The sequence below is a fragment of the Anopheles nili genome, chromosome 2 (genome assembly GCF_943737925.1).
Source record: "Anopheles nili chromosome 2, idAnoNiliSN_F5_01, whole genome shotgun sequence".
NCBI classification, from domain to species: domain Eukaryota; kingdom Metazoa; phylum Arthropoda; class Insecta; order Diptera; family Culicidae; genus Anopheles; species Anopheles nili.
This window is the reverse complement of record NC_071291.1, coordinates 31478788-31502730: the sequence shown is the minus strand read 5'-3', so window position 1 is coordinate 31502730 and position 23943 is coordinate 31478788. Positions and strand designations below refer to the sequence as shown.

The following is a 23943-nucleotide window of genomic DNA, read 5'->3' as shown; positions in this document are numbered from 1 at the left end:
CGTGTGAGCTAACGGCTGCGGATGAATGTACTGGTGGTGCCATTTTCTTCGATGCCCTTCCAACACACACGCCCAATAATTATGTGTGTGTTTTTTTATCCTCAGTTGACCTGCAAGAATGGAAGAGTCCTAGGAAAGCCTCCGGCCATTTGAAGCAGTAGCTTGATGGGTTTCAATTCAAAAACGTTCTACTGTGTCTCCCGGTGGCCGAAGCAGCATCATCCATTGGCACCCTTATAGAAAGCAGCTGGGAAGCTTCCCGAAGATTGATGGTGTGCGAATGGTTTTGACAGCCGCAATTCGGCGTCCACCGGGAGGATTATGGCTTTCTTTTATCTGTGCCGTTGTGTTGATCCTCGAATGGATTCCGGTATCCTGTGAGGGCGCCTGGTGAAGTCGATCGTCAGTAGAAACCGATCCGATCATTAAGTACCACCGGGAGTGTTTTCAATGGCGGAACGTTTCGTGAGCCGCAAAAGAAAAAACTGGAAAAGAACACCCGCCCCGGTGTGTTCCTATGAAACTCAATTCGAGGGCTTATTTTCCATTTTTTCTTTTCCCTAGTGTATTTTGGATGTGCGGCTCGTGGCGTGCAAAATGGCATTGATGATTCAGTTCCATTTTTTTTGGGTAAACTCTGGTCATAGCTGCTTGTAATGTCTTTATTATTCCTCAAATGGCACGCTGTAAAAAAGCCATGATGATGTTATTCAAATATGACACCGAAAACAAGCCTATTATGGGTTTCTTTTTTCCATTCGCCTGGCGTTGAGCGAGCGGAAGCGTTCTTCGATACCATAGTGCTAATGATATTATGAGATAACGCATTACCACTCATCATCTTCATCACCGTAATGAATGCTATTGAATTGTCACAGTGAGGGGCGATTTTAAGCCCCCTAATGACTGGCAAGGAAAGCCAGCGGAAGATGTTCAGAACAGTGATAAATGAATGGATACTTTCGAGACGTTAGTTATCAAATTTATCCTAGAGGAGAGATGAATGTGTTTGTAACAAAAGTTTGTGCGCTTCATGTCATTGAAACCAATAAAAATGTATATGTTCGTAAAATAAAACCTGACCACCAGCAGTAAGCAGTTGAGAATAAGACGTCATGATTTAATCAAAGATATCAACCGTTATGAGTCGCTATGGTATATCAAAAACTTGCCCAAATAGAATGACGTTTTTTATCGCCTTCACCGGGAAACTTTCTTGCTTGCGATGGTCCATTCGACCTCAAAGCGTATCCGAACGGTGAAGGATGCTACAAACATTTCGGTGCTCAATCAAACCCGATCACATCAAATACATATTGACGTGCGCGGCGATTTCGTTCCGTTTGCCCAGCAAAGTTACAAATAAGAATTGTTGCCTTCTTTCTCGTTCAGCCACTTCAGCCTTATCAGTTCACCGTCAGGCTTCTGGGTGGCAGGAAAAGTTTCGCAGCGCTTGAGCGCCACGGCAACGCCAACGGGCGGATCTGACCTACACGTCCGGCCAGGTTGACCGCTTTCCCGATCGAACTTCCAATGAGCTGTCCGGCAATGCGAATCTGTCACAGCCGGTTCTGGTTCACGAAATGCGCACATTTTCCGCCCTGTTTACCGAAGCTCTGTGCAAAGCGACTCCACACTGACTGGATGGATAGCGTCATACATGCGCAAATGGCAAACAAGCGCCCTCGAACAACCTCGAAAGCGCCCATCCCAGTCGATGTCATTTCGGTGGGACACGTTATTGATGTGCGTCGTCGTGTGTCTATGGGGTGGTTTCTTTTTGTGTGTGTGTGCCCTGCTTTGAAATCATCCCATTTCCGCCCCGACCGGCTAACCGGTTGAGTTATGTACAATCGTTCGTCCTTCGCACGGACGGGTCGATGCAATCGCCACCCATATTTTCTACCAACGCTGCTCCCTGGCGCTGGAGGTGCTTACATTTTTTGTACTTTTGCTCGCTCCCTTCAACATTCAGCTCAATCCACCGGTTGGTTAGTGACGGCGTGATGGCGAACTTCGAAATTGAACCCCAACAAAAGCCGGGTCCCGACGGCGAAAAAGGCGGAGCGCGGTTCCGTGGTCACTGGCCCCGTTAATAATGAAACAATAATCATCCGCACCGGTGTGTCGTTAGCTGCCCTTTTCGCGCTTAAACGCGAAGCGAGACTACCCCGAGAAATGGCGCCAGAGTGCACGCGCAAGTGCGAAAGCCAAACAGAAAGCTCCACTGGCCACTCCGACGGTAGCAGTGGGAAAACAAATGCAATTTCCGAAAGTCGCAGCCCTCTCGAGTGGGTCCTTTCTGAGGGGAGCGTGGCATTGGTGGCGTTGGGTTTGCGTCGTTTCACGTGGCATTTCGTGTCCGTTTCGATCTGATTCGGTTGTTTGCCCGCTTGAGAGCGTGCTCTGGCTGGCCACAGGATGGGATCCTACTGCTGGCACTGATTTCGGCGGCGCAATCATGCGTGTCGAATAAAAATACAACATTACAGACCAACCCTCGTGGGTGGAGGCCAAACACGAAGGACGAAGGACGAAGGACGAGGGCGCTATCTAGCGGTGGCAGCTAGGAGACGGTCACTTTTTTACGATTCTTGAACTCACCGTAGCTCAAATACCGATAGAGTTCAACGGCGAAGGGAAGGAGAATCGTATTACTCCAACCAACAGTGCGCAACAACGGAGCCATTCGGTGGATACTTTAATGGCGGCGCGGACGGGTTTCCTATCAAAATAGGACGCCACATTAACGGGAACGGGTGGGCATGAAATGCGGCGAAAAAAAAATAGAAACAGTCCTGAAAATCCATCCAGTCATTTCCGTTTCATTCCCGATTGCCTTACGTGCGTGTTAAAATACACTCGAAGCAGGGTGCTATCTTTACGCGCTGCGGAGTAGTGGCCGGAAGCAGCGTGGGAGCGATTTTCCCTTTCCCGTTCGCTTATCGCCCCGGAATGAATGCCACTGCGCATCGGAATGGTGGTGTTTGGCCGGAAGACGAACATTACGCATCCTTTATTAACGAATCAAATTAACAGCCAAATTTCCTGTCGCGCTAAGCCTGTGCCTTTTGAAAGGAAGCCTTATGTTTCGGAGCATGAGTGTGTGCAAAATGAAGGCATCATTTCATGTTCTGGTAAAAAAATATGCGTATTTCAGGACTACCTAGCACGAACGATCCTGTAGTTATCCTTTTGCACGATGCGTTCACGCTGACCAACGACCATTCGCGAGCTGTACCGAACGGGACAACGAAGCAGAAAATCCACCGCTAATTGGGAAAATCTGCAGGAGGTTTAATTAAGAAACTTTCTCTTGTTTCCAGCGAGTGGTACCATGCTTCAATTTTCTTTGCCAGAGTTTGAGTGTATTTGGTTCAAGAGCGGCTATCAGAATGCACACATTTTGCTGTAAACAGAAATTTTCCTAGAATGTTTTGTTTGTATGATTTGTGAGAAATACTTTTTTGTCGTGCGAAATTGTTTTTTGTAGAATAGGCTACGAAATGAAAAAAATATCAGTTAGATGTGAAGCACAGATGGATGCTGAAAGGAAACACAATGGAGGGACCATCGTAATTGATGTACATTTCTTTTCACTAGAGGCATATTTTTGATCAAAAGTACACAGTTCTTCATGCCATAAGCTGTTATTAACAATTTTATTGCGATACTACATCTATCGCGTTCTTTATTGCTATTTAAATTGTTTTGTTCTTTGTGGAGTAGATCTCAACAAATTGTGTACGCAAATGATCAAAAATATTTACCCGGTTGTGTAAATGAAGGTAGAACTAATGTTGATAAGAATAGCAAAGCATATTATATCGTAATCATAATTTCATATGTTTGTAAGTTTGCTGTTTGGTTCATATAGGAAATAAAGTGCAAACACATTTTATTTACAACTTCAAAGTTAAATCCACAAATCCACAGAAATATTGATGACTCTTGCCCCAAAATGATGACCTTCACCTGCATTTATTGTACAGCTCGTCCAAACAACGTTTTCTCTCTACTTTTCATTTCACTTTATTGACGAAATGATACCGGTAACAACCATTCAATGTTTCTTTTTGATGATTATAGCGTTCACAATCTTCGGAATTTGATCGGAAATTAAAGCAAAGTGCCGCTCTTAATTTTTTTTACGGATCTGACATCGGTCTCTTCAAAGCCGCTAATAAAACGACACTCAACCACCATGCAAATGATGAAGGGAAATAAAACTCCACAACAACAACCAGCTTCCTTGCAGGTCGGCTCTGCAACTTTCACTTTGCAGAAGCGTGTCGTTCGTTTTGGAACGTCGTGCATCGTTAAAACACAATTTCTCCAAGTTCTCGCCGACGATTCGGCTGGTCAGCCCGGCCAGTCAGTTGCCATCAATTCTACAATGCGGTCGAGGTGCACGTACTGTCTGACGATGCTGGCGTTATGCAGCGGGCTGGTGTCTCGGTTGGAGGCCAATCCTCGTCTGAGGGACGAATTCGTCTGGGGAAACCGAGACGAACAGGTGGACCGCATTTGTCTCTCACAGTCCGTCGTCATCGAACCAACCTGGGAGGCGTTCTTTAGTTTCTTCCAGCCAGTTACGAGGCTCGTTTCATTCATCCCTCCGAAGGTAAGCTTTGTTGCAAAAGCCGTACTCGCAAAATAATAAGCAAATTATCGTTGAATACGGACGTACGTATACACGTTTGCCTTTCCCTTTCGACCAGTCCGATCAGGTGGTGCGTTACATTCGCGTCTGGACGGATGCACCGTGGCATCGGTTCCGGGCCGAGCTGGTTCATGGCGGAGTAGGCACCAAGGCACCAGCTGCCACCATAATTCAGCTGAGCCGTCACTGGATGCTGTTTGCCAATGTTGTGATCTACTGCGCTACTTAGTTTGCGAATGAATAACCAAACAGCACAAGCTGACAAAATACACACCGTAATTATGTAGTTCATGTATTATTCAGTCCAATTTATCGAAAGAACAACATTCCTAAGCGTATTCTTTTGAACAAGTTCGAAACTCCTACGGAGAAAATTTTTATTCTCTTTTGGATGTCAACCTATTGATACCTGCGTCATGAAACAAAGAAGGTCATATCGGAGAAACGTGGCACACAAACTGATGAAATTCGATCTATGTGAAATTTAAAACAAAAAGGTATGTACGTCTCGTGCCGTGGATCATACGCAATGGTTCATTGGAATCAATTAGATTACCGAGCTAGAATTACGCGGAAGGTTCGGATGGGTGATCAATTTCATATTAAATTCGTTCCAATCAGAAAGGTTCTTGAACAGAACACCTCTTGAAACAAAATCCTTCTCATCGTGCTGGATTTGTATTACATTAAATTCGCCCAATTTTGAATAGCGCATCTGAAATGGCGAGGGTATCGTTGGGTTCTCGTGTGCGGGTCTGTTTATTTTGGCTTATCACCTAGCACGCTTCGTTCTCCTTATTGGTTCTGAGAAACAAAAATCTACTATATGAAAAATTCCAATCTTATTAACTGGTACACAGAAAAGGTGTATCTCGAAACTCTCTCCGTAGCATGGTTAAGTAAGAAAACGACCGAATAACATCACACTCTCTGGACTCCGCTAGCATGAGCGAGCAACACTAACAAACAACCCTTTTTCCTTAACGAATTTGTAACATTGCAAATCTGCTACCAAAGCAAATAAATAAAGCAATGTGCATGAGAAGATCAACCGATGATAAGAAAACGTGAAAATAGAATTTTCCGGCACAAGCAATATTGCAGTACGGAAATGGTCAGAATGGTTCGACTCAATATGGCATATGGCGCCGAAAGAATTTCAATAACGAAGAGGTTCTGCAAATATTCTACGAAAGCTGATTAGTGTCAGTTGATCCACAAGCCCTCCGGGATGGGACAGTTTACGTCAGATCCCGGTCCACAATAGAGCTGACATTGAAACCCGAGCTTGAAGTGACATTTATTAAAGTTTGTGTTATGTACGAAAAGCCAAAGGCTGGCAAGAGTTTTCGTAGAATGAGGTTTGAGAGTAAGAAAAGGATTGCAATTGCAATACAATACATTTTAACGTCCGAATTATTTTACTTGCATTTTTCAATGATTGATTTGTGATTTAAAGCACACATGTTGCGCTTTATCTGCAATAGGCGGAACTGTGTCAGTTATTATCTAATCCTACGAGATAGGACCAAAAACACGTTAAAGTTCTACTCAATTTATAGCCCGAGATGTTTGCCCAGTTGCATGCCCTTCTTTCTTTTCCATGCCTCACAACTAACATTGTCAAACGTTGAGCGAAGATTCAAAGTCAAAATTTCAAATACCCAAATTAGATTTACCAAACCGTCGTACAGCATAACATCTAGTCCAATTTAGGTCACTACAACGGTCCGAAAAAGGACATTCTAAGGGGAACGAGGCTCGGTTTACATAACAAATTTACCGAACCAAGGGGCGGGTGTGACAAATTGTTCCGGCAGTGAAATTCACGGCTCCAAAAACTTTCCCCCTTTCAGCGTTCGATTTCGATTTCAACTCCGGGTTGAAATCGGGCAGCTACGATTCGGTGGCCTAATAAAATTATCATCCCTAAGGCAGGTTCCTCCCGGAAGTAGCCGACACCGTCCAGAAGGTTATCTTTTTTACGATCCGGAAGGGATTTTCCTGGATTTTCAGTTTGTATTTGAATCATATTAAGCGTTACCGCGTATTGTTATTCTAACACAATAATAATATTCCATCCTCGGGCAACCTAAGCGGAAAGTGGTGTGGCACAGTACACGCCTTTCACAAATTTGCTTCCTTTTGACAGCATAAATATTCAAAATGGCCTTTTTATCTCTCGTGTCCGGTCGTAAGCGAAGCAGCTTCCGTTCCGGAGGCAGCAAGTTCCGGTTCGGGTGGGTGGCTTTGAAGGCGCATTCCGTCGACTGCCAAAAGTCCCGACCAGCAGAAGCTCGACCATGCTCACCGCCAAAGACGCTGAGATTTGCGGAGCCTAAGCGTCCACGGTGAACTTGGTTAATCGATTGAGGAAAGGGAGTCAAATTGAGGCGATTACTCACCCACGGTTGCGTTTTGTGGTCAGAGGGCATTTCGCGCGGTTGGTAGCATTTTTCCCAAGTGAATTTAGTGCCACTGGCCGTTGGTTTCCGTGCGAACACTCCCGTCCGGGGAGGGTCATCAGCAAGCAAATGGCCAAATAACTCCCAAGGCTGGCAAACCAAGAGTAGGGCAAACCGGTCATCAAATCTGATGCTCTACGCCCTCATCCCTATTCGATGGTGGTTTATGGGGCCGGGATGAGGGCCATTATCAGACGAATGCGCGGGCGTCTCGAGAGCGAACATTTATCGTTAAGGTCAAACGCCCGTTGTGACATGCGATTCATCTCGCTCGTCTTGCTCGACAAACGCATTTTTATATATCAAAAACATTCTTCACGAATATTCATCGAAATGAGTGAGAGAAAGAGAGAGAGAGAGAGAGAGAGAGAACGACAGACAGAATGGAAGAGATATAGAGATAATAAGGACGAATGAGAATGAGGAGAACAGCTTTTCCGAATCCACGTCCTCAACTGAGACGTTTTGGTGGCTTCCAACGCAATAAAGCTTCTTCGTCCTGGTGGACGATTCCAGACAACGTATCGGAACGGTTTCCATTTTGCTCCCGGTTACAGGCTAAGTTTCGTGTTTGATTTCATTCCTTTCCGGTGCTCAACGATCCATGCCGCGTGCTTGATGTCTTACGCACATCTTTTCGCGCTATTGTCGATGCCAGGCGATGAGTTCGCCGGAAAGTAGGTCAGAAGATCGTTTGAACTTTTGCGGAAGTGTTCCTGCCACGGTTAAAAGTTGTAAATTCACGCACTTGCTTTCGTGTTTCTCGCCTTCATCTGCAAACCGACGCGTTGGTTCGTTGTTGTAATGGAATGTACGAAGCTCGCGGACCACCCAGCGTGGAAGATGGCGGGAACAAACATCATTTCAAATTTGCCCAGCACGAGACAGCTTGCACGGTACGCTTGTTTGTAGCTTATTCAATTTGCTCGTCCCTGTTAAACATGTACGGTTACTTTTTCGCTCATGAAAGGATTTTCTGCGAATTCTCTGCTCCGTAGCTAGCTTCATCAAATAAAATAAGGAGTGGTAAAAAATATCAAACGACAGTAGAGAACATGTTTTATCTTTCTGCCCGTCATAATTTGCGCATTTTTACTTCTTGGTAGAGGGTGGAGCGTACCACGCAGCTGCGCATATCTTGTCTACTGTGGAGCTATTGAGCTTTTTTAACGCTTAACTTAAATCCAGAAGGATCTGAATAGCTCATAAAATGTACAAAGTTAGCACGTGATTGTAACAAACCTAATCTGATTTGTTTTTCATAAGTATCCATCGAAAAGAACGATCTAATTTCAGTGAATTTAATAATCAACTTACCGCGATTAGAGGAGATACATTGACAAATTTATTGATAAAAAGATGTTGTATTTTAACAATATTGTCTACTGTATCTAGGTGTTCAGAAAACAATTATATCAATAACAAATATCATCCAATCTCTCCATTCTTGCTTCCTCTTACGTTTGTGTGTAATAATTGAGGAATAGCTCTATATGTACAGTATTGCTTATTTTTTTAAATTTTGTTCAGTTTTCATGGCATCCTTGAATCGGAAATCATCATGATAATGCTTTGTGAACTCACTTTTCTTGGTAATTGTGAGTCAGTGTGATAAAAAATGTAATTCAGAAATAATAATACGCCAACGATGAACAACAGGAAAACTCTACTTAGTGGGTTACAAATACATTCTAATCATGGAATGTATGAGCCTGCCATAATTATGCATGAATGTTCGCTACCAAATTGAATGATTCACTGCAGACGAAAAATACCAGGCTTTAGCAAATTGTGTATGCATGCTTCCGTTTTCGTGCTTTCAGATTTGTCGATTCAACTGGTTGGAATACGTTGGTTGCAAATTTAACCACAAACGCACGACCGCACTACCGCGGAATAATAATATCCATCCATCGGAGCAAATCCCACAACCCTCGGGTTGCTTTGGCAGCAATGTTCGCATAATATGTAAAATTATTAACCCTCCCACAGGCTTTCATTCGCGTGATACCAAGTATTCAGACGAAATGGTGAAATGTGATATGAAAATAATTTTTGAATCATTCTTCAGTGCTTCATTATACGGAATTTCATTATTAATTTGCCAAATGTGGATGCTTTCCTAACATGAAACCGATGTAACCAACAATTTGTTTGGTTTTGTACGAATAGATTGAGTTATTTTTCATCCAATTGAAATTTTAGTGTTTTGTTTTCAAAGCATCTAAGCCATATACCATCAAAATAGACACAGAACGTATGTTTTGTTGTAAAAATGGCAACAGAGCTGTTTCAACTTGCTCAGCTATTTTTCATCAAGCATTATGGAATAAATACGAGAACTAAAATATCAATGAAATTAAATTTGATTTAAAGAGTTTAACAGTTATGTTCCAGCAATCACTTACATAGCAGATGCCTAAAACTCGATGTGTGTAGCGAAAAAATCAATCTTACATTGTGCCTGCAAGAAACAAACCACTGTTGAAACGCGTAAACGAAATTAAAAGTAAAACACCTTGTAAAATCCTGAGTGCAAAAAACACACCGCAAGCACCGACTTCAACAACTTTCTTTCACTTTTGCACTATTGAAAAGTTCTACGAACAAGGCACTGAATAGTATTGCAGAAAACTAATTTCTGTCAGTGCTTTTAGGAGAAACATTCACGTTCAATAGATGACTAGAAGTGGAAGCAAACAAATTCCTGTGGCTAGACACGACGTAGCAAAGCGTAAGCTAAGAGCAATCGTTGCTGTATTGGGCGGAAATGGATTTCGTTAATTCACAGCTCGGTAACTATTAGGAATTCAGAGCTAAGAACATGTTAGAATGATCCACATCCGAACTTCTAGGAGAGTGAATGACTGCAATTGGAATGAAATGTATACTTAAAAGAGAAGAACAAAAAAATCATTCTTCTGAATACATACGCCACGCGATACCTATCGTTATTTTGATATTTATTACGATATAATTTATTCAACAACTGCTTGGAGAATCATAATTTTGCTATGGAGCATGTTTAATATCCGGTTGCCTTCGACAGTTTAATCGTCTGGTAAAATCAATAATGGTGAAAAAATGTACATTTCATTATATCGGGCTTATTTTTTCTCTTCTCACACCAAAGAGAACATCACGGAAATGAAAAGTAATAGCGCCATGAAGTTGCTACCTTGGGGAGCCCACAGGTTATCGAAGCGGCTCTTATGGCGGGTAATATCACTAATCTTCATTTTAAGCCACACAAAGAACTGCAAAGGTAAGGAGATCCGCCTGTATGATAATCGGGGCCATACTGGCCAGACGCTTCGAGAAGAAGAGCTTTCTCTCGTGAGCAGCGAGTCAGCGCTCAGTGGAAGTGGAACGAATTCCAAAAATAAACAGCTGCTGATTTCAGCTGCTTTCGGTGACTTCCCTGATTGTGCAGAAAAATGAATTTTATTACATATATTCCTATTACCTTGCACACTGAGACAAGGAAAAAAGCAACGACAACTTCTGTTGCTGTCGAGATTGTATGAAGGCCAAGAATAGTTTGATTTATTTAATATGTTAAAAGAATGTTGCTAAAGATAATGCTAGAGCTCATCGCAGTTTGAAATGGCTAACTACCTGATTTGGTAAAAGTTATGTCCTTGACAACCTAGTGTGCTGTATGTCAGACGGATAATAGTAAGAGCATTTGATTTTAAATGCAATTTTCAAATCTATGACATTTGCTTGTAAAACTTTCACAAAGCTTTAATGTGGCCGATGTTGATTTAGTAAACGACACATTTATTTCCATCTGCAGCAATGGTAGAAATCTAGATGTAGAGCTCTGGAATATTTATCAGATGTTCAGGTTTTGATTCATTACGCTGAGATTGTGCCTTCTTAGTCACGACACCAGATGGCTCATACGTGCTTGGAATGGCATAACAGAAAATGAGCTTCACCGTGAGCATTGCAAGTGCCGAATAAGGTGTGCAAATCATTCCAAGCCTAACTGACGCCACACATATGATAGGCGAAAGCATAGGATACGTTAATGTGTTTTTTCTAGTAACGATTACTCATTTTAGTAGGTGATCAAATATTCCCATAGACTTGGTAATTGTTCGTTTTATTTCAAACGGTCGATTACCGTAATGAACAACGAAGTAATGGTTTTAAATGGACATGCCTGATAATTAGAATAGACAAAAGGTTTTCCCACGTGTCCTTTTTGTGCAAAACCCTCACGTTCGTTGCGGCCCAGGACAACTGTGATTGTGTATTTGGCACTGCCAAAGCGTAACGAAAAGTGGAGAGAATCAAATTCACACGTTTCCGCATAGGAAGGGATAATGAAATCATCCCAAATCCTTATTTCCTAGCGGTCTCTCCTTCGCCTAGCACAGTTGTCCTCCCAGGTCGGCGCTTCTCGTTAGGAGTGTGTTGTAATCAGATTTGCTTTATTAACCATACGTTCGGCGGACGAGTGCCGGTCAACCAAAAACGTTCCCCATACGAAGGGTATGTCCTCCAGAGCTGGTACTTCCGCCCGCCAGCGTAATGGGCATCCATTGTCGAGATTAGATAAGTAATGTCCTCTGACAAGGGCCATTGGTGCTTATGGTGTACCATTGTCACATGCAAAGCCGTGGAGAGACAGGGCTTCAAATTGATTCTCATTACATTTCCGTACCGCTTTTCCCGTTGGGAAGGGATTCGCGGAAACCTTCTTTGTGTGTATCTTTCTCTGTGTGTGTATCTTTCTCTCTTTGCCATGGGCAAAATGGGAAGCTGGAAGTTTGTCCTCGATGATAAAAAAGAAAGTATTAATTTATCTTTCCTGTGTGCCTGGCGTTGCTTAGCAAATGAAGCCCCAAAGGGATGAAAGCAAGATAGCACGTTGCTTGTGCGAACATAAAATCGCACTCACGATGAAGCAACAGATACCATATTAAAAGAACATCGCGAACTACAAAAGAAACATGCTCATTTCCAGCAATTGTTGTCACCCAACAGTGGGTTCAAATCTCGTTGAATTTGGCTTTATTAAATTGAACAATCGTCATTTTAAATTTAGCTTTTGATCGTTAAACTCACCGTTGGAATCTGGAAATCGTGACTACTTCTCACCGGCCAAGAAGAGATAGCAATGTAATAACACACGTCATAATGCCAACAAACAACCAGCCACTACCCCTTGCGACGATTTTCCACCGCCATCAGCAAATCGACTCATCGAACGGCAGTTGGCAAACAGCGAGAAAGCCTTTTGATTGATACCGCGCGGAAATGTGCCATTGCTCGCACACGAGTCAGCTAAAGCGCGACGTCGTTTCCCCGGAAATCATTATATCACACGCCATCACCACAGAGTGGTGAATAAATTATGCATTTCGCTCACATCAAGCCCTCGCGGGTAGACTGGTTGCCATGGGCAACACGGGTGTCGTTTCCTGGATACCACAAATTCCGTCGCAACTTTTCCATCTGATGCTTCGTTTTCGTCCAGTGCCAGCTACGGATGCAGCGCACGGATCGAACCGGCGAAACCTATAACAACGGTTCGCGTTTACGCTTGTCCCATGCTTACGGCCTCCGGGACATCAATCGGATGAGACGAGCGCAGGGTCATCACTGTGTGAACGGGCCTGCTCGTTGAAAGCTTCCGAAACAGCGGCGCCTTGGTGCGTCCGGTCGACACAACGCGGGACCGTTGTAACATGAGCAACAATGGATAGGCTGTGCCAGCCTACACGGGGGAAGGCAACAAAAAAAAAACACCCACACATCTTTGGTTGTTGCTTCGTGCAAAGCTCCCGCCGGTCGTCGTCTGCCGAGAGCGGACGGTGGGCGCAATAATGGATGGTGAAAAATCATATTCATCCCACGGCTAAATCATATTCCAATCTCGCACCACTTGAGCCTCCCCCCGAGCAACCCGGGTATGGTGGCGTGGGCGGCAGTGAATGGTGGGGGTGATTTCAGGACCGCATAGCCCTCGAAAGCGGACGGATTTGTCTTGAGCGAGCGCCGGCGAGGATTTTCCCGGAGCCGAAAAGTAGACCACGCCATAATGGTCGTCACTTGAGTGCGATATATAGATGGCACATATTTTATGCTACCACTTTTATCCCCCGTCTCCGTCACAGTCGTCGGCTGTCGGTGGTGGACAGAGTGGAGCGATGAAAAATCATAAGCATCGGCCCCCCCAGGCTTCGGTCGCGCCGATCCGAACGATGGCATAAATTTATTGAGCCTTAATGGCGGTGGCTCGGCCCGGTCGCTATTTGCTGCTCCGTTCGAGCGTGGATGCTAGAACCGCGGGTGGAATGGAATTTGAGGGATTTAGCCTGGTTCCGTGGGTGGTGGGATGATGGGTGTGTGCGTGATTCGATTCCACTTGATGGGTTGCGATGGCAGCCGAAGTGAGCTCACCATGGCAGTTTATGGTTTGTTTTAACAATACCGTGTACAACTTGAAGAAGTATTGTTTAAACTAACGATTATGCTTGATGTAAAGGGTACACGAACCGTATCATAATAAACGAAACCCGGAAAATGGTTGTAACATGAAGTATGGAACAGTGGTGTTGACATACGATAGAATTTCATGCGACCCAATCGATGAAACAAACAATGCGTTGGGGGTTTTCCATGGCGGCTAATAGAAACCAAGGATTAAAGGCTCTTAAATCCTTTAATTTAATCCTTGCTCAATCTCTGCACGAGGAAAACAATTGTTATGAGCAAATGGATGCGAATCAGCTTACAATTGCAATCGTGTTTGTTGACAGTGCTGTAAAAACCACAAGCTTGTCCGTAAAAGGGATTGATATTTGAGAGAACAACTACTCTACGGTACACACGGAGGTCGCTGAAGCGGAATTGAAAATCTCTTGAATACTGAATACCTTCTAAAATAAATACAAATCAATGTAAGAAACAATCGTAATGCTCTAAACTACAAGCAAAGAAAGATAAATCAAATTGTTCCTTGAAGCGTAGCAAATTACACGAGCCAGACGTATTTATCGGTGGATTGCAACGGTTTTATGAACGAGTTGCATGATCGAGTGCACTTACGATAGCCCGGAGGCTAGTTTAAACTGCTTGGTAGTTTTGTAAAAATGGAAGACCATTGAAATGGAAGACCATTTCAAAAAATACTGAATCGCTGAATAGATACGGAACGGGATCGAAGAAACACTCGATACCAGTTGAAATGAAATCTGTTCCCACGCCCGCCCCGAAGTGATTCCACATCCGGTTGTTTTACAGGCCCTTTCATTACAACCCAGTCAAGATGGGCGAGCTCTGCGTCATGTTAAGGTTTCATTTCGATCTGTTTTTTTTTTACTCCTGAAATAGCGAAAAAGCTGCAATTGACCGCATTTTTTTTTGCAAATCTGCCAGAGCCGTTGACCAAATCGTTGCACCGCAATGAAAAGGCTATTCATCATGCGCCAAACCGTTGATTTCTCATCGACGCCTTGCTATCCGAGGACGAACTTCACACCCACAGATGCGGTTTATTTCCGGAACGTTTGCCAGCTATGCCTGGAAAACCGAGTGGATTGCAAAAGTGAAGAGCAAAAACATGGGCGGCCTCGATGGGCACGGTTAGCGCCATCGCGGCTGGCCAAGTCGGGTCATCTCGGAAAGGGCCGTTAGTGCCCTTGATTTTAGCGCTCTTCAGTGCACCGTAGATGGTGGCGCCTGGCGCTTCCCACGTTAGATAAACATGATTGATGATCTAGCGACTAGCGTCTCACGAGTAAATTCCGAAGATATCATAGAACGGACCACATGCAGAAGAGGAAGTGGATGCTGGAAACGAGTGATGGATCTCGTCTCATTCCGAGCTCTTTCCAGTGGAATTTGTTGATTTCCTATCCATCGATTTTTTTTTATATACCCATTTTTTGTATTCCTCGATCGCGCTCTAATTTATCTGCAAGCTACACTGTATGTCGCGTTGATGAAATAACGTTCATACTATTTTTGAAGGTTACAGATTATCCGAAATGTTTAGATAATAACGGTTGTAAATATTACATTAAGTCAGTGAGGCTAGGCGTTTTTTTTGAATAGATAATAATTTATGTAGAATGGATTTGAAAGTTATAAATTTTCATCGTCCGATAATGCAAAATAAACTTAAAACAAACTTTGCATATCCCTACGTTGAAAGGAATTTAAAAATCTAGAGCGATTTTCCTTCAATCAGTAATGCTTTGCTTATTCGTCTTTAAAACGCCCCGGTGCAAGCATCCATTCTATTCAGCCAATTGTGGCGTAAATTTTAAAGTGCTTTTTTATTTCTTGGAACTTCCAAGGCCACCAAAAACAGAACAGAACGGAATCAGCATGCATCGTTGACAGAAATAAACCAACCTTCAATTGCGCATCACAAGTGAAACAAAGTGTTTGCTTCTTCCGAGTGATTCGTCAGCTCTCATTGCTCAACAAAAGCGGCTCTGACAACGCCTTTGCTTCCGTTCCGTTAAATGGCCATCATGGGAACCACCATCAAAGCAAAACGATTCCCATTACTGAACTGTTGGTATTGCTCCGGTTCGTTTCGTTGCACCATCGACGAGAAAGTCGTCATTTTCTCACATTCGTATCCTTCGGCACACTATCTTCCCAGCGAAGCCACACTGAACACATACGACCCCGTCAATGTTAGTGGGCTATGCACCCTTGCAATTAGTTCGTTTGACACATTTTCCGCTCGGACGTGCACCCTTCTCGGTAGAATTAATTAATTAGTGCTATTGTTACCGCTGGCGGCGGCAGATAAAGAGCAGGATACCGAAAAAAGGACATCGTCCCGATGCTCCAAGCCAGAAGGCGTCACAAGAAAGCGCAATGGACGGTGTGCGAGCGCACGGAAGGATACGGGAACGAACGAACCGTTTATCTTTCCTATCGTTGCCTCGCCTCGACTCACTCCTATCCGTGCAGCTGACACATAATGACGTACTCCCGTAGGTGATGTAAACGACATGGGAAGAATGCTGATGAGATGGGCCACTGATCTAGCACGGCCTTTCGGTCAGGTTGCTTCAATCCCAGGCGTAGCGTTGTTCAGCTTCAAAGGTTTCCGGTTCGGTTTTTTTTTCGATCACTTGCCATATGGTAATGTTCCTTCAGCTTTCAATATTTTCTTTTTTTTTCGGCCTGGCTGCAACTTCTAAACTACTTTTCAGTGGTTATCGTTGCAAATATTTCGTGATGTGGAAAAGTTTAAAAAATGCCCTGCAATGCAATGAATTTAAGCAGGGATGCTTTGCATTACCACCATTTTACTCGAATAACTGCAGCTTTATCGTGTCACCTTGTCGTGATAAAAGGACATTAACCAGAGAAGGGATGGAAAATAATCCGCTTGAATAATGCACTCTCACCTCTGGGAAGCTTCGTAGCTCTATCGTTCTGCTGGATAGGAACCGAGCGACTTTCTATTCTTCGCTTCCACTTTTGCCGCTGTATGTACCTACTCCTTGATACCTTCGCACCCGGTGTATAGCCCCACGAGCAATGCATAAGTGCAGCGTTAATGAGGTGTTCTGACACTGGTAAGTGAAGGCAGTGCAAAATTGCACTAGGGTGCTTCAAATCAAGAGCCCACCATCGTCGTCGGGATGGTGCAAAATGGTTGACCTTTTAATGATAGACAAAGCATGCTGCTCGATGAGCGCGTCCGACATCGGAGGTCGATGGTGAATGTCTGCATCTCGGGTTGCGTTTTGTGCGACATGCGCTAAGGGCGCTGAATGGGCTACATTCTGCATCCTTTAAGCTTCTCCTGTGGCGCATGAATGGCCGGTGTTAAATAGATTGTGAAAGAACAGAGGTACTGAATTCAACGGAAGCAAAATTCACTTCCTTTAGAGCGTTGGAGCTTGGAGATAAATCACACAAGTTAATTATGCCATGTGAAAGCAACCAGCTGCAAAAGTTTTAGCAATGTTGCTCCATCAAAATAGAGACCCTTCATGAGGGAATGCATGCTGACAGAAGTCGATGACGATGTCGGGAGCTTCCTTATGCAAAGTACGAGTGTGACTTGATACACTATTAATTCACCTCGTCAAAGTTTGGAACATCTGTCAGATTGACAGCTAACACGGCCACAAGTTGATCCATCGAATCAATACGCACCCGACACCCGACTGACAAACGTGGCTTGTCACCAAATTCGACACGATACGCCGTAACTTTCGTCAAAATGTGTCGAAACAGGCGACGTTCGAACAGCGTCTGCTCCCATGGAAGCTGTTTTCACCAGCCACAAAGCATGTGTGAAAACTTGCCCGAAAAGCTCATCTCATCATCGCCGTCGGGAAGAAGCTACACGCGTGTTTGCTCGGTGCTATGTCACAAGAGCTTCCATGCTGTGGTTGTCCTTTAAACATAAAAACCGCTCTCAATCGAATCTGGTCCGTTTTTGTCGAGCCTTCAAGCGGGAAACAGTAAATCGCTGCGTTGTTACTCACGGCACTCCATCAATCAGGGCGTAATCGTCGTCAGAAAAATTGATTGAACATCCCGCACTCAATTTCCCCCGATGTCGCAATGTTTAACATTTGAATTCCACGTCGGCAGAAAAATCCTGCATACGCAATCGTACGCGTCGTGCCACGCACTAACGCGGTTTTCGAAATATCGCACCCAGCCGAGCATCCGGGGCTGAAATAGTGATTGATTTTCGACGAGTTTGCTGCCATCATGCACGTCACCACGTCCCTAGGGCGGGCCCCATTAGCCGGAGGAAGTTTTTCCGGTACGAAAAAATATTGCGCGCAAGGAGACAAACGCCAGCAGCTTGCCAAGCTCTCTCTTGCCAGTCTGGCTCCTTGAACCAGCAGCCACCATTGTCACACTCGAGGCACACTGTTTTCGACACCGTCGATAGGCATGAGTGATGGTTGCCGCGTTTGCAAACAGCCCCGGGAAACATCATCACTCGGTAACGGCAATACTGATGGCGTACCGGTGGCTTCTCCCGAGATCCCGTCAACGGCCCGGTGTTAGCTCCTTGCGCGAATCCACCCCAAACCGGGTGGAGACCGTTCCGGTGTCGAAGCACGACTAAATTATGCTAACGAGCTGTTAATCCTGACCTTGCCGGTATCCGGCGCCTACAGACCGGGCTTCGGTTTACGGTTCCACACGGGATGAGGGTGCGAACGAAAATGAGCGCCAAGGAAAATGGCCGAGAGCGCTCGGTTTATCGACCGTGCTGAACGGAGAGACAGAACCCCAAGGGGTGCCCGATCACCGCCACCGCCATTACGGGATAAAAAGGGGTGTTAATAGATTTAAGCAAATAAAGAAAACGAAAACAAAATCATGCGCTTGGGCCAGGAAATAAAAACATGACACGCGGGGATTACGGGGCGTAATCGTTCGTGTTTAATGAATATTGAAGCTGCATCGTGCCGACACGGATTGGTTAATTTAAACTTTATCCATCTAATAAAGCTGTGAGCTTGTATTTTTCGTTTGCAATCAAGATGCGACTCAAGAGGCTACTTGCGGATTTTTCTCTCTTTTAATTTATCCTACACGAACTTTAATTGATGGAAGCTGACACTACGCTTGGAAAACTATCGCACCCGGGTCGAATCATTCTGACAAATTGATCACATTCGACTTTACGGTCAACCACTGTGCCGATGCCGCCGGTGCCACAAAACATCAAAATCTCACCCCCAACAGCACTCATGTGGTCATGTGTGCCATTTGGTTCCTAATGAACTTTACGTTTCATTACGGCAGCAAATGGTACCACCTCGCATGTGGTGCGACCGTCGTCGAAGGGTCGTTCTCCGGGTGAATTTAATGACCTGCCCAATGCTCTTGCCGTCCGGTCGAGCTGCCGGGAAAAGAAAATTGATTTCAAGTCGCGGGGCATTCACTCCGGGAGCGTTCGTTTTATTTCTTTCGAATCGGTTTTATTGTTCCGTTATTGATCAGTGAATTATTCCAGGGGTTGTTAAACTTTTCCCTGCTCGAGACAGTTTGTAACGAGTGCCCATGGTGATCGTTACAAGCAATTTACTTTACAATTCCATCAATTCAGCTTTTCGCATTTGAATATCATGGCCCGGGAGGTCTACCTTGCGTTATGTGCACGCTTTTGAAAAAGCCAGATGTGAATTTAAAAAATGCTAGGTTTTACGTAACAAAGCTTTGTGGGTCGAAATACATCGAACGCATCGAACGTTACATCACAGGATGTTACCGGGTCTATTACCGGGAAACATTGGGGTCGGTAGGAGGCCACTATCGACCAACCGAAAGCTGCCACCTTTTGTTCCTTTTTTTGCCAACTTCCCGAAAGCTTCCCATTTTTTCTTCATCCCACTGAAAACTCAATCCCTTGCTGGCAGAACGGGTAGCGAATTCAATTTCCATCGACGTGTCCTTCGGGGATGGCAGTAAGCTTGCTGGATAGCCGTCCGATCGAAGTGGAACTATCTGCCACAGTAGCCGAACGGATGCTTGACCCCGAAATCAGGTCAACGGTGCGGCAGTTGCCCTTCCTGCTCTGGTTGGGCCCTCGAAGCCCTCTTCTAGGCAGTTTGCCAAAGTTTTCCCATGGCTTGGCGCGTACTTGATCCAATATTTTCCTTCCGCCCATCCGATGGAACAAGTGGCAATAATGCTGATGTATTCATAAAACATTACTGCATCCTCCCACTGCGTCGCGGGGTACTAGCCGATGTGCTCAAGGTTAGCCGAATTGCATTTTGTTCTTCGTCAGCGTTTCGATTGCAGTTTTATACGGCTCGTTTTCGAGTGCTAACGAGCAATCAAGCTGCCAAAAGCTATTCTTACTCCATACAAACATGCACCGTTTTCTATTCTACGTTATGTCGCTGCAAGGCACTGGTCTGATCTTTGCGTTTACTTCTGCCGAATGAGTAGACTAGAGATCGTTTGTTGGGTTAGATGAATTTCATAAAATGTCTGCTAGTAAAAGTTATTTATGTATACGGTCTGGCATGAACACTTGACCCATCTGTATATAGAACATTCTGAGAGGATCGTCTCTCATAAAAATCTGTCCAACAACCACGAACGACAGATTTATGTTCTGAAATGTTGTGCATAAAGCTCTTATTGGTTCATTCATTTTCGAGGAATTGCAGTTTGTTGGTGTCTCTGATGTTACGCTAGAAAATCCCCCAAAAGACCACCAAACACGTAAAGCGCATCAGTGCGATTTATCGCAAAAAAGGTGAGCACCGGGATAGCCAATTGAACGGGATGCGTCCAACCATGGTCGGTAAAGGTATTTGCACCTTTACGTTAAGACAGAACATTGTCCATATCAAAGCGGCCTATGTGGCCATGGTTATAATGTAGCAGCACACTAGGATGCTTGGATTGTAACATCACTTTCGTGCGCAGGAAGTCGGTAAATGGAATGCAAACAGGCAGCTGAGCCAAAATGTCTGACGTTGAAGGAACATCCTTTGCAGAACACTAAACACGATTCGTTCGGTGCTCTTTCGGGAAACTTCTCATGATGTATCCAGGACATCAGATACTTGTTTTCATTAGAATCGTCTTTATACTCGTCGTATAAAATATACGTTACGGTACCAATATTAGTTTATTTCATCGCGTACTGAAAATCGTCAAAATTACATGCACACAAATGGTTGTATTCCCGTTGCGGAAGGAGTAAAATTAGATTTAATTTCAAAAGACTTTGTGTGTGCATTTTCCGGCTTCTATGTCCATCAGTCCACTTGCAGCTCAACTCCTCCGAGGATACACCCCGCGAAATGCATACCTTTCAACGAAGTTTATCTTTTACGCTCGCGTCACGTAATTCTACCGGAACTTAGTAAGCTTGGAGGAACGTCCACAACCCTCCGAGGGTGATAATTTATTGCCCGGCGACGCGACGTTTTGCATTCAGGACAAGTTTTTTTTTGACTTGATAAGTCGAGGTGCACAAAGTAAACACAAACTAGCTGTGTTGCTTGAAGTTTTCTCTCTCTTCAGATCTTCTCCAGCTACCTCTCGTGGGGATTAATTTCATTGTCACGAAGTGATTAAAGCGATATTACATTAGCAAGTCGATATTACCGTTCCACGAACTTATCGACGCAAGTTTATCGGAAACGGGTGTATTGTAAATAATGGAGTTAAGGCGGGAGTGGCACGTGCAATTTCTCAACGCTCCCGTCTCCAGTTCGGGAAAATTGTCTCCGCCCTTTTCCGTGATACGGCTTCGGTGCCGTATGCGCTGAACCGATGGTGGCACTTGCTGCTGTCGGCGCCTCCCAGCCTGCCTGGGCAGGAACTGAATTAAGTAGATAAAGTTAACGTTGTGGGAGGATGCAGCCGAGATGAAACGGGCAGAAATACTTTGCATTCTTCCATTATTTCATTCCGCCAATTTGAGGTTAATGACGACCGCCAGATAATGCTCTTGGCCCTGCTACCGGTTGCTGTGTGCGCGTATGGTGCGTGGTCGTGGTGGTGCCGGTCGATGCTCATTCGTTCGCACTACTGGTTTCAAGGAAGCAAACGAACGTCGGAAGCAATCGTGAAGCCAACGTCACGCAAATGCCGCAAGGACAACGTACATCGATATAATGGTGTCATGAAGTGCCTTAGCTACCGATAAAGCGAAAACGTTGAAGATAACTGTTATTTTCTTCTCGTGAACGCTACTTTGATTGTTGCTTGAAATAATTTTCATCATTTACATGAGCAGCTTTTATAAATTTCTAGTACAAACCATTCATTTGTTGCGCTTCTGGATTCTCAGTCGTCCGTACGCTGAGAGTACGATCAATATGTTATCATAATTTTCATTTCGATCGGTTGTTTTATTTGTTCGGTTTGCTTAAAAATTTATATCTTAAATATATACTTTTTGCAGACGATATCGATCTGCAAGATGCTGTTCTGAGTACGAATTGTTTTGAGTGGACTATTTTTACTCCCACTTGAATGCGGAACGATTCAGAGCGATATGCAGGCCACTAAGACCAACATTAAATTTCAAAAATCGAATCATACAAATGATTCAACACTAGAGGACCATCTCAACTGCACGATTGCTCAGTGCACCAACCAGCTCGCACAACACTGGCTGTGACGAAGGATGCAGAAACTTTCCTCCCCAAATGGTTGGCCGAAGAATGGCTCTATCCATGATTGATGCACAATTCTGCTTGGCTAAGAAATCGATCCAAAGTGCTTCCAACCCCATCTCGGACAATCTTGCAAAACTTCGCAATGTGGAAGTGAATGTTTAAAAGACATTGTGGCGTAGGAAGGCCAGGCAGCTGCTCACCATCGGGAAACGCTCCCACGTTTTTACTCCTTTTTTCTATTTTTTTCAATTTTTTTTATTCTTCTTGAACTCTCCCCGTCCAAGGACCAAGGACTGACTGCACACTCGGTAGCAATCTGGTCCGATTAGCGGCACACTTTATCAGCTACATCGATTACTTTTCCGTCCAATAGAAACCGCGCTCTCGTGCACTTGAGAGCGGCTATGGAAAGGTTTCGGTGAGGCATAAATTTTCTCCGCACTGAAAGAACCGAGCGTTAAGGTTGGGTGAAAATTACATTGAAAACGCGGGTCAGATGCCTGGTTTCGGAACTTGGTTTGGGGCTATTAATTTGTTCTCGTTTGTTCAACTACTTTATGGTAATGGTGCCATTTATGCGCAGCTTGTCCGCTCTGTAAAGTCTCCAATTTATTGCAGAACAATTGAAAGGTTCGCAGCTTGATCATATAAAAATCATACAATGAATTTGTGTCGGATGAAGGTAGCTGATATTTTGTGTTCCATGCGCTGGAATCAAATTTAATTTAATTTGAGCCGGCATTTATCAAGCTACATAATTGAGTCGGTGCGAATTGTGCGCACAATCGCAGGCCGTAATTAATTGGCTGTACTATTTCAATCAACACTTGCATCACTCTTCGAACCGTCGATCTGGTCTGGTTGCCTCGGGCACGTCATCGACGGGTACTATCCTGTCGCTTTTTCGCTCTGTTGGGCGGCAATATGACATTCACTCAACTATGCGGTAGGCCGCCTCTGCGACTTCGACAGCTGACTCACAATTTAATAATTTCGCAGAATCGCTTCCCACCAAACCGCGAGGACGCTCCCACGGACGAACGTTTGCCGTGACATTCCAGCTGTCCGTCAGCAATGTTGTCGCCCTGGCGCTAATTGCATGCAAACACGGGTTATCCCCGGGCGTGGGCAGAAACCGAACAAGCCGAACACGTGAATTACCGAAATTCCTCGTTCGCTTCCGTCCGTCTTCGATCGCACCGTGTACGTGTTGCTGTTTGCCATTTACATTAACGCCCGTGGCCTTTACTCAAGCGCAGTATTCCTTGCCCGCTTGGCCAGCAAATTTCCCATTGCCAACGCGCGCCACGGAAAGGGTCGCGCCGGAAAAGCCGTACGTCGGAGAGCTGCACGATCTTTGCGCTCGGAAAAGGCAGGATTTAGCTGTGGGTAAATGTAAAATGTATGTTCGCTACTAATGGATTTCTGTCGACGGTTGGGATTCGCGGGATCCTTCATCTGTGCTGCTGTCCAGATGCAATCGGGTGCGGTTTGCATCGATCGACCCGGCGATACCCGCGAGCATTCCGTGAGGGCACGGAGCACTTACTTTCGGTAGGGACAATTTTTGATAGAAGAAATGTTTGCCTTACTGACGCTAGTCTGAAGTTGTTTGGATTTTTTTTCCGATACCAAATACGTGCCCCAGATAGCAAACCAGTCGACTGTGGCAAGAGGTTGAGAATGATGTGGATTACAAAGT

At 44.6% G+C, this 23943-nt stretch overlaps 1 protein-coding gene across 1 annotated transcript; it reads left to right on the top strand.

Annotated features, from left to right (window-relative positions):
• Positions 1-4426: 4426 nt before the first annotated feature.
• On the top strand, positions 4427-4892 carry LOC128721485 (uncharacterized). The gene is made up of 2 exons (XM_053815245.1): positions 4427-4624; positions 4722-4892. Exons 1-2 carry the CDS (start codon positions 4427-4429, stop codon positions 4890-4892), a joined length of 369 nt encoding a protein of 122 aa, XP_053671220.1.
• The last annotated feature ends 19051 nt before the right edge of the window (positions 4893-23943 follow it).

Excerpts from the sequence above, each read along its gene's own strand:
- LOC128721485 (XM_053815245.1), top strand. The coding sequence starts at position 4,427 with ATGCTGGCGTTATGCAGCGGGCTGGTGTCTCGGTTGGAGGCCAATCCT. Across the intron at positions 4,625-4,721 it reads TTTCATTCATCCCTCCGAAG|TCCGATCAGGTGGTGCGTTA; the intron begins GTAAGCTTTGTT and ends CCTTTCGACCAG.